General features: G+C 31.7%; 1 protein-coding gene across 2 annotated transcripts in view; it reads right to left on the bottom strand.

Moving 5' to 3' along the window:
• LMBRD1 (LMBR1 domain containing 1) overlaps nucleotides 1–15,377 on the bottom strand; it is a 275,804-nt gene that overhangs the window by 69,970 nt on the left and 190,457 nt on the right. The window contains exons 15-16 of one of the 2 annotated variants that reach the window (XM_074310578.1): nucleotides 2,606–2,697; nucleotides 2,320–2,454 (exon numbers count right to left, since the gene is read on the bottom strand). In XM_074310578.1, the coding sequence (XP_074166679.1) occupies nucleotides 2,335–2,454; nucleotides 2,606–2,697 (212 nt within the window). In that variant the 3' untranslated portion in view covers nucleotides 2,320–2,334. Of the gene's footprint in view, nucleotides 1–1,798; nucleotides 2,455–2,605; nucleotides 2,698–15,377 lie in introns of those variants that run through there. The other variant, XM_074310577.1, reaches the window with a different exon arrangement.

Below are 15,377 nucleotides of genomic sequence, written 5' to 3'. Positions count from 1 at the left end.
GGTCAGGGACTGAATACTGGTCATGGTGGTGTGGGACCAGTTTCTTTTCCTTTTGTCTAAAGGTGATTCACAGTGCTTTTTTTTTTTTTTTTTTTTTTTTTTTTGAGAGGGTGGTAGTGATCAATGGCAGAAATGCTTAGGGATGAATCCTTTATTATTAAAAAAACCAAGACCACCAAAAAAAAAAAATGATGTTAATGATTACATAACAAGGAATACTTTATGACAAAAATTTTATTAACTGATTAAACTGAATACCATTCAAATAGATTGAAAATAACATACCCAATGTGTGTGTGTGTGTGTGTGTGTGTGTGTGTGTGTGTGTGTGTGTGTGTGTATAGTTGAGTTATTAAGTATTACATAAATCTGGACTATTGTAGCACCTTGAATCCCTTAATGTTTACCAATAGATCAAAGGTTTATTAGCTGAGAGAGACCTTAAAAATATCCAGCCTAACTCCTTAATTTTACAGATGTAGAAATCAAGGCTTCTCAATTTTGCAGAATTTAAACTGAGAACCTTTCTTTTCCACTGAGAACTTCATCCTAATATCTGGAACATTTATGGGGTGTGTGTGTGTACTCACATGCGTAGATGTATACTGTATTTATAAGGCAATTAGAATGTATCTTATGTGAACAACTTGTGATCAGTGTTAACTTTTTACATCCCACACAATTTTTTAACTCTACAATCAAGAATGGATGAACTGCTAGGCTGTTGAGAAAGTCACTTAAAAATTAAAGCTATTACGAGTAACACAGTAATCATTAAACAAGCAACAGATTCCCCTTTGATCTTTGCAGAGTAAATTTATTAGTATCATTAGGAAATAATGCCAGTACGTATTATAATTCTGGTTGGTGTTACTCAATTTTCCTCTGCTTTTGCTTTCTCGCTTGTAACACTTGTAAAAGGTGAAAACTACCTATTCATGCCATGGATATAGTAAGTATAATACAAAAAAAAAAAAAAAAAAAAAAAACTGTCAATTTACATTACACTGATAACAGAATGAAATGCATTTGGTTTCCTAAAGGCTTTGCCAAGGAAATACAAGCTAAAAGAATCAGAGTCTAGTCCCAGCTGAGGATCAGCCTACCCAATGGGGGAGAGATACAGCTGGAAATGACCTCAAGGTAATGAATTTTTCCAATAACTCACAAAGATAATTTACTAAGGCACAAAGTGGTTGTGATACTCACTGATGAAGGAAATTGCCCACACTAATGAAATGATAGATCCTCAAATTATTGTCTTGTTAGTAATTTCATAATAACGAGGTCATGAAGTTACCTAGATTTTATCAGTTTTTATCAGTATTTAGATTACACAAAATTGAAGACTAAGCATACTCCTCCACACACACACACACACACACACACACACACACACACACACACACACACACACCCTCCACACTAGATAAGTTTAATAAACTTATTCAGACACTTAGAATGATATATATGTATATATATTTCTAATATAGTTAAATAAGAAAACAAAAGTTTTTTTCATAAGTGCTATTTTAAAAATCCCTGATCCATAGCTTCAATCACTTTTCAGAAACAAGTATTAATGGCAATTGTAAATATAATCCCATTTAATACAGGATCTTGAAATTTAAGCTGAGTTAAGAAAAAGTATTTTTAATAATCTAAAAGTTTATATAACACCAAACTTGGAAAAATGTAGCATGAGTTTTCAGGAATTATAGTTTTCCCAATGCATTTACAATAACATGCATGTTACTATTAACCATTTGAAGAGAAAAATAAAATTCTTATGCATAAATTGCATTTAAGTGGTTTATTACTAAAACATGCTTTTTATTTTAGCTTTACATAGTAAGTGAAAAATAGAAACTGTATATAGGAAGCACTATTTATTTACCACCTCTAAATATATGAATATTAGGTACCAGACAATTACTAAAAGACATTTTACAATTCTATATGACTGCAGAGAGCCAAAGTCACAAGAACCTGTGATATATTACATCTTAAAATAGCAACAAAGAAGGTACATTAATTTCAGGTTTTTAATCAATTTCAATACTATTATACATCAGAGGAAAAAAACTTCCTGAAAACATTCCCTCATTGAATCAATGGATGCATATTTACATATTATTATAATTATTTTCAACATTAATATGCTGTGGTGCAGTTATATTCTTTTATAAAAAACAAAATACATAGTTTTTGATAAGTCCATGCTCCCACTTCTGATGAAAATGAGTTGGCTCAATCTATTCAGGCTAATGATTTATATGAATGTTATGTTCAATCAATTTGAAATGGACAATTATTAACCTCTGAGAAAGGCTGTCAGGAAGAATACATAGATGGTTCATCATCACTTAAATCTGAATCATCTTCATCCACTTCTCCTTCAATGACTGATTTCTTTCCTTTACAACATGATACTATTAATCCAATTAAGAAAACCTGTGAATTATAAAAAAAAAAAAAAAAATGCTTAAAAAAAAGATGAATACAGTGCATTAAAGTTCAATGACACTATTGACTTACAAATTAAGAGAACAAAATGAAAAATTTAAAAACACTCAGAGAGGCAGAATAATTGATAAATACTTACTATAATGAAGGCCCAGTTGCCAAAATAATAAACAGCACTAAAGAACCAGAATTTGTGAAGGAATAGGTATGTTCTTGTCACAATGCACTGATCTACAAAGTAAAATTAAAAAAGAGAATTATCACAGAGCAGTTTTGTAAGATTGGCTATTTAGGATGTCAAAAATTTTATTATCTATTGAGTAAACATGAACTTAAAAAATAATACAAATAAAATTATGCATTTTGTTGAAAATAGGTATTAACTAGATAAATGTATTTGTAATATATTAAACCTTTCTAAAGAAAAATTACAGTTAAAACAAAAAAAAAAATGTTCCTGGCACAAATTGATCAAAACTGAATGAAAAAACAATTGTAATCTAGTTTATTGGTATGTTATATTTTCTCAAGAACTCAGTTTTCAGGAATACTTAAACCTTACAGGAAAAAAGTACAAAACATTAAAAATGAAGAAAATATTTGTTAAGAAATTGTGCATCATTAATATGCAACAGAAATAAACTGGAACCTTTCCCAGTAAGATCAGGAGTGAAACAAGGTTGCCCACTATCACCACTACTATTCAATATAGTACTAGAAATGCTAGCCTCAGCAATAAGAGCTGAGAAAGAGATTCAAGGAATTAGAGTAGGAAATGAGGAAATCAAACTATCAGTCTTTGCAGATGACATGATGGTATACTTAGAGAACCCCAAAGACTCTGCTAAAAAGCTATTAGAAATAATTCAGAATTTTAGCAAAGTTGCAGGATACAAAATAAATCCACATAAATCCTCAGCATTTTTATACATCACCAACAAAGTGCAACAGCAAGAGATACAAAGAGAAATTCCATTCCAAATAAATGTTGAGAGTATAAAATATTTGGGAATCCATCTACCAAAGAATAGTCAGGAATTATATGAGAAAAATTACGAAACACTTGCCACAAAAATGAATTCAGATTTAAATAATTGGAAAGACATTCAGTGCTCTTGGATAGGCCGAGCGAATATAATAAAGATGACAATACTCCCCAAACTAATCTATTTATTTAGTGCTATACCAATCAGACTCCCAAGAAACTATTTTAATGACCTAGAAAAAATAACAACAAAATTCATATGGGAGAACAAAAGGTCGAGAATTGCAAGGGAACTAATGAAAAAAAAAGTCAGAGGAAGGTGGTCTAGGTGTACCTGATCTAAAGCTATATTATATAGCAGCAGTCACCAAAACCATTTGGTATTGGCTAAGAAATAGACCAGTTGATCAGTGGAACAGATTAGATACAAAGGACAAAAAAGGATACATCTACAGCAATCTAGTCTTCGACAAACCCAAAGAAATTGTGCATCATATTCTTACTGATCCTAGTTACAATTAATCTGACTGTCTTGTAACTGCTTAAGTCATCATTCTTTGAATTTAGTTCAGAAGTCAGCTATATGTAATAAGTTAAATTAAAACCCCAGTTCTCCTGCCTTAAAGAATTTAATTGACCTTTTATAAACAGAAAGGAAATTTAGGCCTGATATCTTCACTCCACCAAGCTGTACTTCAAACATTTCTGGGCCACTATCTTGCTCCTGAACTTAAACAAAGATATCTTAGTCTCCTGAGATGAAAAAAGGGGGAGGGATAGATTTGTTGCTAATATCTATTACCAAACTTTCAAACAACAATGTTGTTCCTATACCTCAGGTCTGTATCAATCATATTGTCTTTAATGCCATGATGTCATTTACTCAGTTCTGATCTTTTTTCTATACTAACTAAACCCTATATAAGGGGAATCATCCTCTTGCTTGACCCATGAAATGACAAGTAGCATGCCCTGCTAATAAATGTTATCGTGTGTGGAGATCTCACATTACCTTTTGTTAAAATTCAATTGTGACAACAGCAAATACTGCATAATTGAAATATGTAATGAATTTTTTTTTTCTTCAACTAAGAAGCACTGATATTCTTCTCATCTTAAAAATGAAGAAATGGAGGCAAAGAGAGATTAAAAATGACTTGCTTAAAGTCACACAATTAAGGGAGAATTTTAAAGCAGATCTTCCTGACTTTAAAAACAAAAGTAAGTATTATCCATTATATCATCCAGCTGCCCTCATATTCTTAATAATTTATCCGCTAATATAAAGATATGTTTAGCAGATAATGTAAATGATCAGTAGTATTAAATAGGATAGATAGATATGTAGATATGTCTATAAACTGACAGAATAGCCAGGCATTTGAAGTCTCAGAGACTGGAAGCAAATCTGACAATATATGTTCTTATCTGCTTTTCAGTATTAATTGTACCTGAGATTAGAAAACATTTTGGATTTGTTATTCAGAATACTGAAATTGATTAACAGGTCCAAATCTTATCTCTGAAACTTACTAGTTATCTGACAATGGAAAACTCACTTAAACTTCTGGGACTTGATGACCTCAAATAAAAAATGAGAGGATCAGACTCTTCTGACTCTAAATTCTATGATTTTAAAACAGATGTTTTTAAATTATCAGCATACAAATAAATTTATAAGAGATCAATATCATTCCTTCTAAAAGCAAAGAATCCTTCAATTTTGGTTGTTATTATTTATTTTAAAGATTCAATACACAAGAGCTATTTTTCTCAAGGCATAATATGCAGTGGTACTGTTGGAAATTTATTTTTTTTAGAATCTAACACTTTAATGTCATAAAATACAATGCACAATTTACTAAAAGAAAAACTTGATATCTTATTTAAAGCATCTCCTATTTGATTCTCCTCCTAACCACTTAGCTTATTCTTCACCTACAAGCACTACCTGTCCTAAATTTTATATAATGAATTGTTTACATGTGCATGTGTGTGTATATGTATATATAATACATATATATGTAATTTTTTTTTTTTTGGTCTAGATCTATGATCTCATCTGCATAGGTAATTTCTGGTGTAAAAAAACTCCTTCAATGATCACACACACACACACACACACACACACACACACACACACACACACTCTTTTGATTATCTCAAATTATTCTGCCAACAAAAACCCATACATATAGTAATGTTATATGACCACTACAAATCTAGAAGATAGTAAATAACCCCAAGCATAATGGAAAAGGATTAAATGTTACAATATCATCATCAATGATCAATATGATCAATGATTAAAAATGCTTATATACAATTGGAAAAAGTGTCTTTGGTCATGTATGAAAAATGTGACACACCAAATATAGCCTGATTGCTCCTATATAATTGGATATAACATTTATGGAAAAATATGGGAAAAAAAAAACACTATAAAGAACTAGAAGATATAAGGATGAAATCTGCATTAGTGGAAACAGCAACTGTACCAATGTAAACCAACAGGTCGAAGAAGCAATTTAAGAATTAAAATATTCTTGCTTTTACCCCAATGCCTCTAATTTTCTTTTAGTTTTCTTCTCTATCACAAGCATTATATATCATGTATCATACATATCTGTAAACATATCTTATCTGTCCACCAATAATACCATGTAAGCTCCTTGAGAAATAAAGTTGTGCTATTTTGTATCCTCAGCACTGAGCATGTGGTAGATGTTTAAGCAATGATGATATTATTAAGTGAAATTTCCTTAATGAAAAATGAATTTTTAATGTACCTGCCCCTAAATGTACAATTATTACAAGTACACATCATTGTTAACAGTATAGTCTAAGAATTCACACTTCACACTTGGACTTCAATATTTGTTTTTGCATTATGTTTCCAACAAAGGAGAGTCACTGAGGAAAGTTTGTACAGAGCTCAGGTCCTTTTCAGATTTAAGATTTTATTATACTTAAGTGTAGATTCTTGGATATTACATAGCTCTTTACCTAAGAAACTTTATTACCTTTAGCTATAAAAGACTACAAAACTAATCATCCCAGAAAAAGCTTCTTCATATTCATCACTGTAATTTTCAAAGAACAGTGTCATTTCCCTACTGTACAAAATAATTTTTTACCTTTTAGTCTTCTGTGTTTAACATTTATAGAGAAAAAAATTACAAGTTTTAAAACTGGCAATATTCCAACAATTTCACTAAAAAGGAATTTGAAAAAAAAAGATCTCTTGTTAGGTTAAGATAAAGTCTAACTAAAGGGATACTTAAAAAAAAGGATTAAAGCATGGTAGTAGAAAGGTCAGAGATTCTGGTGTCACATAAACTGAGTTCAAATTCCATCTCAAACTTACTACCTAACTCTGAAAACAACTAGCCTGACCAATCACTTGTTGTAGCAAGTGATAAAACATATCTACCTAGTACATAATAATATCAGAGTAGTAAATAGAAGGATCAAACTAATGCTAAAAATTTATACCTACCAATGGCAAATTCTTTGGTTAAAGTCCCAAACTTTCAGATACACTTTTAAGTTTTACTGGCCCACCTTCCTACATGTATGTCATATATTGCTTCTACTCTTTCTAGAGATGTTGTCATGGCTTCAGAAATACTGAACTTAAGGGATAAAACAGTTGTGTCAATGTTTCTATTTACTGGATGGCAATTACACTGAATTGGTTAGTGCTACTCCTCCAATCAAGAAGGCAGTATTTGGCAATATCTGAATATAAATGCTATATAACCAAACTTAAAATCAAGTTCTGAGATCTGTGCACAGAACTTATCATCATCAAAAGTCCAATTCAAAATCACAAAATCCAATTTGTGTATGAAATATTGAGAGTCCATTGTCAGAAATTTTCTACTAGAAAATACAAAAAGCTTCTGATGGTCCTTACTCTTTGGATATAAATTTACTTCTAGACCTTATTGGCTTGCTTAGATTTGCAAATGCAAACATGACTAAAATCAAGAGGCAGCTTATCAGTGTTGAAGATCTGCTCATATTCCTTATTTCAATCTTTTTCAAATGGTGCCAGAGGGTTCAGATTAGTGTGTTCCTTTAGCCTCTCTGTTACTGGTACTTCACTATATATATGAAAAAAATCACTGAGAGGCTAAATGATGAACAATGTCATAATTCTGTAAGAATCTGAGATAGCAACACCATGAAATGATAAAGCTTTAGTTCTTAAAAAGTCTTTAGACACAGAGAAATAAAAAACATATTCTTGGGAGTCAGTTTTCATTCCCTGCTAAAACACTACATTAGTATCTACTTGATACAGCTTCTATGGAACTAGGACTTCAACTGACAAATCCAGGCCAAGATCTAGGTTTTCGAACTGTTTCTTTCTTCAAGTTCTTCTATCAATCTTTTTAAACCTAATAAGACTGTGTGGTATACCACTGCTACTCCCTAATAGTTTTCCATGAGCCATCAGAAAGTTGAAGGTGACCAGAAAATTCCTTGGGACATGTATTTAAATTGGCAGAAACCTATGTTGAATGTAAATCACTTTTTCCTTATCTTCCTCTGCTAAAGGTAAAGATCTGTTTGAGTCAGACATGGATCTTGAAACCAGGTCTTCCTGAGTACAAGGCTAACCTACTAGCCTGACCAATCATTACATAATTCTCATAAAATATTAAAAACCAGGGTGGAAGTTACCAAATATATAATATTACAGTAAAGTAGGTTTTAATATGAAAATCCTAATAAAATACTTGTCAAACCCCTGCAAATGATTTATAAATCAATGAGAACAATCATTATAGATATTATTAAAAGTGAGGACACTGTCAAATGAATTAAGAAAAAAAAGTAAAGAGAAGACAACTTTCTAATTAAAAAAGAGATGAATAAAATTAAGTTATCTAACAAGATACTAAAATTAGACATTTATGAAAAGTATAATATTTGAAAATATTTAGCAACATCATCTTTCTCCAAAGTAAAATTTAATGATACTTCCTTTATTTAGGTACTTACCTAGTATCTAACATGTTTCCTTCAGCAGAGCACTTCCATATAAACCCTACTAGGTTACACTTAAAATAATCACAGATAAATTTACATTAAGAGTTTTTTTTGTTTGTTTTAAAGAAGTCTGTACAGCAGAAACAAACAGTTTAAATTCTATTATGAGCAGAGAGATAAATAATTAAAAGTAAGGATCCAAGGAGAGGGACAGAGAGAGACTTAGACTCTTGAAAACCCTATCCTTACATCTTTGTGTTGGTATCAGAGGACAGGTGAGGACTGAGTACATTAACATGGGGGAAAAAAAAAATCACTCATTCTAATATTAGCATAACTATGTTTTATTTTTTGTTAAGGTAGTTAGAATTCTTACTAGGAATTGTAAGAAGTGTAGAAACTTTTGGGCTGTATGTATGGATCAAAGACAGAAAAAAAAAGGTCATTTTTTTTTTTTTTAAAGCAAGCACCATAAATACAGCTTCCTTTAATGAGCCCACAAGGGGAACCAACTAAATGGATTATTCATTATCCTACCTACATGTGTTTTGCTTCTTAGGATGGGAGCAAAGAATAGAAAGTATTGGATAAGGAGTTAGAAGACAAGTATAGTTCCTAGTTCTGTCACTAAGAACTGTGTGTGTGTGAAGTGTGACTGTGGGTATGTCATTCAACTTCCCTAGAACTCTACTTTCCTAATCTATAAAATGAGAACATGGGTCATATTAGTGATTTATAAAGTTTTTTTCTAGCTCTAAAACTATAAAACTAATCCTTATATTGAAAATATTCTGAATTTATGGATCAATGGTGTTCTAAAGCATTGAGTTAGGTACTCTGAAAGGGACAGCATTGTTTTGCAAATTTATCACACTTCTCAATTCCATCCCCAAATGAAAAGACTAGATTAATGGCAATGTATATTTTATATAGTTCTTTATAACTTATGAAGCTCTTGACAATGATTTTGTGAGATGCCATAAAATATCATTATAATTTCTACCTTATCAATAAATAATTTGAGGCTCAATTAAATTTAGCAAGTATTTACTAAACACTACTGGCAAGACACCATGCTAGTTGCTGGGGAGGTGGGGTAGGGAGGAAAGTGGAGGAGAAAGCAAAGTGAAAAATCCATCCCTGCAAGGAATTTAACAATGTGCAAATCAACATTTAGTAACAGATCTGAAACATAAACCTGGGAATCTTTTGATTCCCTAATTCAGGATTCTTTCTGGTTCCCATGCTACCATACACTATCTGAAGCTGTTGAGCTTCAAACCAAGTTTGGATGCATTGTAAAGAGTTATGTTAAGGGGAAAAAATTTAGACTCTAAATTCTTGGTGGCAAACTTCCTAACAATTCAGCAATTCTACAAGTATTTATCTCTAAAAGACAGGAAACAAATATGTTACGAGAAGAATCTTAAATTGCTCAAAAAGAAAGGAGGAACACATTAAAGAAAACTAACTACTTAGGTTACAAAAGTTAATTTTTCAAATTTACCTAATGAGAAATATTATGACAATATTTTATTTAATAAGCTACTGATACACATTCTTAAATAGTGTATATAAAACAAGCAACAAAATGACAAGAAAACTATTTGGGAGTTTACCTGTATAAATAGGGAACTAAATGTATACTCCCGATATATAAATAGGTAACCAAATGAGTTCAACTAAAACTTTACACAAATTAAGACATCCAAATAACATAGTAATTTTTCAAGGGCAGAGCAAGTGAGTGATCATAAAAAATGTCATTATTATCTATTCAATGCCATATGAACTAAATTACCAAAGGAAAAAGAATGATATTAAATTCTGGAAACAAAAGGTCAAGAAACTCAAGATAAATAATAAAAAGTGGGAAAGAAGGGGGCATAATAATACAAAATCTTAAATACAACATGAAGCAGTAATCATCAAAGTATTTTGTTAATATGAGCTGACCCAACCATTCTGATGAGCAATTTGAAACTATAGCAAGAGTATTTTAATTCTTTGACCCAAAAATACTACTACTAGGGTTGTAACCCAAAAGGAAGAGGAAAAGAGAAAGAAGAACTGTTTATACAAAAATATTTATAGTAGCCTTTTTTGTTTTAGCAAAGAATTGGAGAGATGCCCATGAAATGGGATGACATATGGTTGTATTCTTAGGAATACAAAGACCCAAGGTAATTCGAAAGGATTCACAGTGAAAATTTCTATTCACCTCCAGAGAAACTGGACAGGATTCTAGGAAAGTGGTAAAATAGGTCAGGAAATTCCAAGCCCTCCAGATTTCCTCCACAAAAATGACAAAATAGCAGCTTAGAAGTGAATGTAGAGCAGCAAAAATAAACAAGAGTTGGGACAGAACAGTGGTTTTCCTAGAACAATGGGAAAAGATACAAAGTAGGATCCCAGGATGGAGGTTTGGCCCAAATGAAGTTTAAATATGTCCAGGTTAGCTCTGTTGAAACAGCAAGCTGCAAGTTCTGAGATCATCTGGGTTGAGAGCTAGCCTCTGCCTCAGCCATAGGAATTTTCGCCTCCCAGACACTATGGAGTATCAGGTATCTGAGAGGGGAAAGATTAAGGAAATTCTGATAAGCAGAAGCCCAGTTGTACTGAGAGGATACCATGACAATAAAGAACCAGTATACTTTGTGCAAGTGCATAAACAATGGGGTAGGGATGCCCTGGCTGAACTGAGTTCTCCGTTTCTGTTCCAAGACCAAAGGAAAAAAATGGAAGGTGCAGCATTGGAGAGTTTTCAGGGAACAAAACTATATTCAACATAACATGCTAGGGGGTCCTAGCTGTGGGTTTAGGAAGGGAAGGGAATTAAAGAGGGTGGGCAAAGGATAAAGTTCAAAAAATTACAGTAAGAAGGACAAACTGCCAGACTTTCAGGATTGTGTTGCAAAATGACCTGAACTTAACAGAAAACTTGACATACAAAATCCAAGAAATATAAAAGGTAAAAAAAGATTAATTATAAGGGACAAATTGTTTACTTTTTCATATGTGGAAATGGAAATTGTATGCCTAAGATTATCATTAGTAACTTGATAGTTTGAAAAAAAGACTGGGATAGTAGAGCTGAATTCTAAAACTCAAAATCATTTAAGAAAAGGCATAATTATCTCATATAAATGAGGTGTGAGAGGAAAAAGTTCTACAAAAAGAATTAGATGGGAGAAGAGGGTTTTGTATCTGGAACTACACGCCATAGAAATGGGTTAAAGAGGAAACTATATACATATTTATGTCTGTGTATACACTTAGTTACAACCTTCTTCAGGAGCGGAGGAAATAAACTAAAAATTACCTAGCAGAGAACAAAAGAAAACCTAAAAAGAAACAATGAAAAGATAGATAGCTCTGAACATAATGTATATTATTTATTATACAAGTTTTCTTGAAATGGAAATTTGCTCCTTTACTTTTTGAATTTTTGCTTATGCTCTGAAGTGTACATGGCAATGTTAGTTTTTCTTATTCTGTATTTAAACTTAAAATTTTTAAAAGGGGGAAAAAGAAACATGTTTCACTTTTTTTGGTTTTATTTGTGTTTTCTTTAACAGCTTGACCAATATAGAAATATGTTTTGCATGACTGCACATGCATAACCTATAATTGTCACCTCAAATGATAAATGGTCAAAAGTTACAAACAAGTTGTTTTGGTGGGAGTTATTTGTAGGTTTAAGAAGTGTGCATTTTATTTGTCAGATAATGGAAAGATCAAAGAGATCAAAAGACGTAATTTAGGATGACAAATTGAGGGAATAAATAATAGTCCCTAATCCAGTGGGTGATAATACTGAAGAAGGTCTTAACTAGACCCACCCAAATTGACTTACATCCTAAAACAGAAAATATTCCAGACAGGTAAGTGTCAAAAAAAAAAAAAAAAATCTTATAGAAACTTGGATGCCCTTTAAATGCTAAGGAGGAAAAAACAGCCTATATATAGTACATGTCACAATAATCATCAATAGCATCCTACCACTACTATAATGCTTTGAACACTAGTTTAATACATGGGTTCTCTCTTTCTCTGTCTCTTTTGGTGTTTCAATAAAGGTGTGTGGAAAATGTTTGGGGTTTTTTGTATACTTAATTTTTTTTTATTATTGCTTTTTATTTACAAAATATGTGCATGGGTAAATTTTCAACACTGACCCTTGCAAAAACTTCTGTTCTAACTTTTCCCCTCTCCCCCCCCCCCCCATTCCCTTCCCCTAGATGGCAAGTAGTCCAATATATGTTAAATATGTTAATATATTTAAATATTTTGTCTTTGATTTATGTTTTTACTTTGGGAATGCTTTCTATATGATTGATATGATGATGATGATGATGATGATGATGATGATGGTGATGGTGGGTTAAGGAAGAAGAGACTGGATCTATTTATCTCATCTAAGCTGGAGGAATAATAGCTACTACTTAAGAGGACTGACTCCACTGTGGATTAGCATAGAAATTTGATCTTTTCTTTCTGAATTAGGGCAGTTCAACTTCTGTAGCTTATCTACCTAATAGCTCTGTAACTTATCCCCAACCCTCTGCTCTTGGGAGTTCACCATAAATGTGCTAGAGACAGAACCACTTTAGCCCTACTGCAACTCACAATTCTCAAAATTCAAGCAATCTACCAGCTTTAGCTTGTCCAGTAGTAGGGATTGCAAATATATACCAGCATATCTATTGATGGTTGCTTCTAGTATTTTAGCTTTTTAAATTTCCTGATACTCCAGATATCTTTAAAAGTCTAATTGTCCTGTGTGTTACATTTCCATAAATGTTCATACCTGTCTACATTTATTAAATTAAGCCAATTTTGCAGCTTCCTTCCAATATTAAATATAGATGGAGAGGGTGAATAATTTTTGAAAGCCCACAATAGTGGGCTTCACAAGAGTGAAGTCTTTGAAAGATGAGCAGTTTAAATCCCAACTCTGCCAATTACTAGCTTTGTAATCCTGACATAAGCCAATTAACCTCCCTATATCCTGGTTTCTCATTTGTAAAATGGGGATAAATAGCACCTACTTCACTGGATTACTATGAAGCTTAAAATAATGTACATAAAATGCTTTGGAAACCTTAAAGAGAAATAAAAACATCAACTAAGTTAATACTATTCAAATTACATATGCAGTGATAAACTTATTATATAGCAAAAGTTACAGAAGAAATAGGCCAACCAATGAAAATATTAAATTTATTTTTTTAACTGACAGTCTTTCTATACAGGTATCTATTTATATCTCTACATCTATCTGTATCTACATTTTATACAGGCATAGGGACTATGTAAAGTTGAACAGTTTTTACAAAGAGAAAGAGAATCTGTCAGCATATACATATATATATACATATACATACATATATACCTGTATATGTATACATATACATACATATAAATGTCATATATATATATATATATATATATATATATATATATATATATATATATATATATATATATATATATATATATATACACACACACACACACACACACACACACACACACACACACACACACACAAAATGAACGAAATAGCTTCCCTTTGAGTTACACACACACATAACCAAGAAGGTTACAAGTAAACAAGGGTAAGGGTACAGATACAGAAGCATAGACATACACAGAGATATTTATAATCACACAAATATATACACATATACATTCTTATACAAATACGTAAGACTGTACTATACTTATTTCCACTTGTCCTGTTTTCTGAAGGCTGGTAGCTCTTTCTTTATAAGCCTAAATCTTTTTTATTTTCTAAATCCACTAGTTCATCATTTCCTAGATCACAATATACCAACCTTATATTGTCTATTTTGAAGTAATCTAAAACAATATTGATTAACACAGCTGACATAGTTTTCCTATTTTTCTTTTGTGATTAAATCTATTTTAGCTCTTAAAAAAAGAAATGAAAAGAAACCAATATTATTTTAAAAAAATCTACTTTAGTTCTAACTTTGTCTACATATATCTATCTCGAGAGAGAAGTATTTCACTGTCTAGTCAATATCAGGGTAAGCAATTTGCCCATAGTCCCAGGAAGTTAAGGACTCTAGTCACTGACCAGCTCAGGAATTGGAAGTTTCCCTACAAAAAGAGCAAGATAGATGTGAAAACTACTCTTAGGAGAAGAGTGTCATGGCTATGGGATCTTACTAGTGGGGCTAGGTTAAAGAAAAGGAATAGGTGGATCAATGGACTACAAAATGTAAAAACAGTAGTGTGCAAAACTAAATGAAAGAAGCATCCTCACTTACGGAAATTTCCTGGGCAGAGTCCCAATCACCCTGACCTGGTTATGATTCTGGTTTCATATTGCCAGGGACAAGATTTTCAAAACAATCAGTGTTACTGATATTGGACTTAATAATCCTTTTCATGATTCATGAGAGAAAGAATAACATAAACAAGCCCGGTTACTTATTTTACAGGTTGAGTAACAACCTTTACTACATGGCTTTTCCCATCATCATTATGACCATTGATTGTCTAATACTCTGTCCTGGTCAATTTAGAGGATCACATGAGATAAAATGTTTAATTCTAATGACACAAAATTTTAAAATTCTTGCACAAATCAAATATAGGAAAAATTAGAAGAGAAGCAGATACTGGGGGAAAATAATCTTGCAACAAGTGTCTCTGATAAAGATTTTGTTTGAAATATACATAAGAAACATCAATTTATAGATCTAAGAGCCACTGCTCAATAGATAAATGCTCAAAAATATGATGAGGCAATTTTCCAAGAAAGAAATCTAAGCTATCAACAATCAGATACAAATGCTTTATGTTACTATTAATTAGAGAAATGCAAATTAAAATAACTTTGAGGTTGTACGTCATTCCTTTCAGACTAGCAAATATGACAAAGGAGGAAAAT

Source organism: Sminthopsis crassicaudata, chromosome 4 (assembly GCF_048593235.1).
Source record: "Sminthopsis crassicaudata isolate SCR6 chromosome 4, ASM4859323v1, whole genome shotgun sequence".
NCBI classification, from domain to species: Eukaryota; Metazoa; Chordata; class Mammalia; order Dasyuromorphia; family Dasyuridae; genus Sminthopsis; species Sminthopsis crassicaudata.
This window is presented reverse-complemented; position numbering and strand designations above follow the sequence as displayed.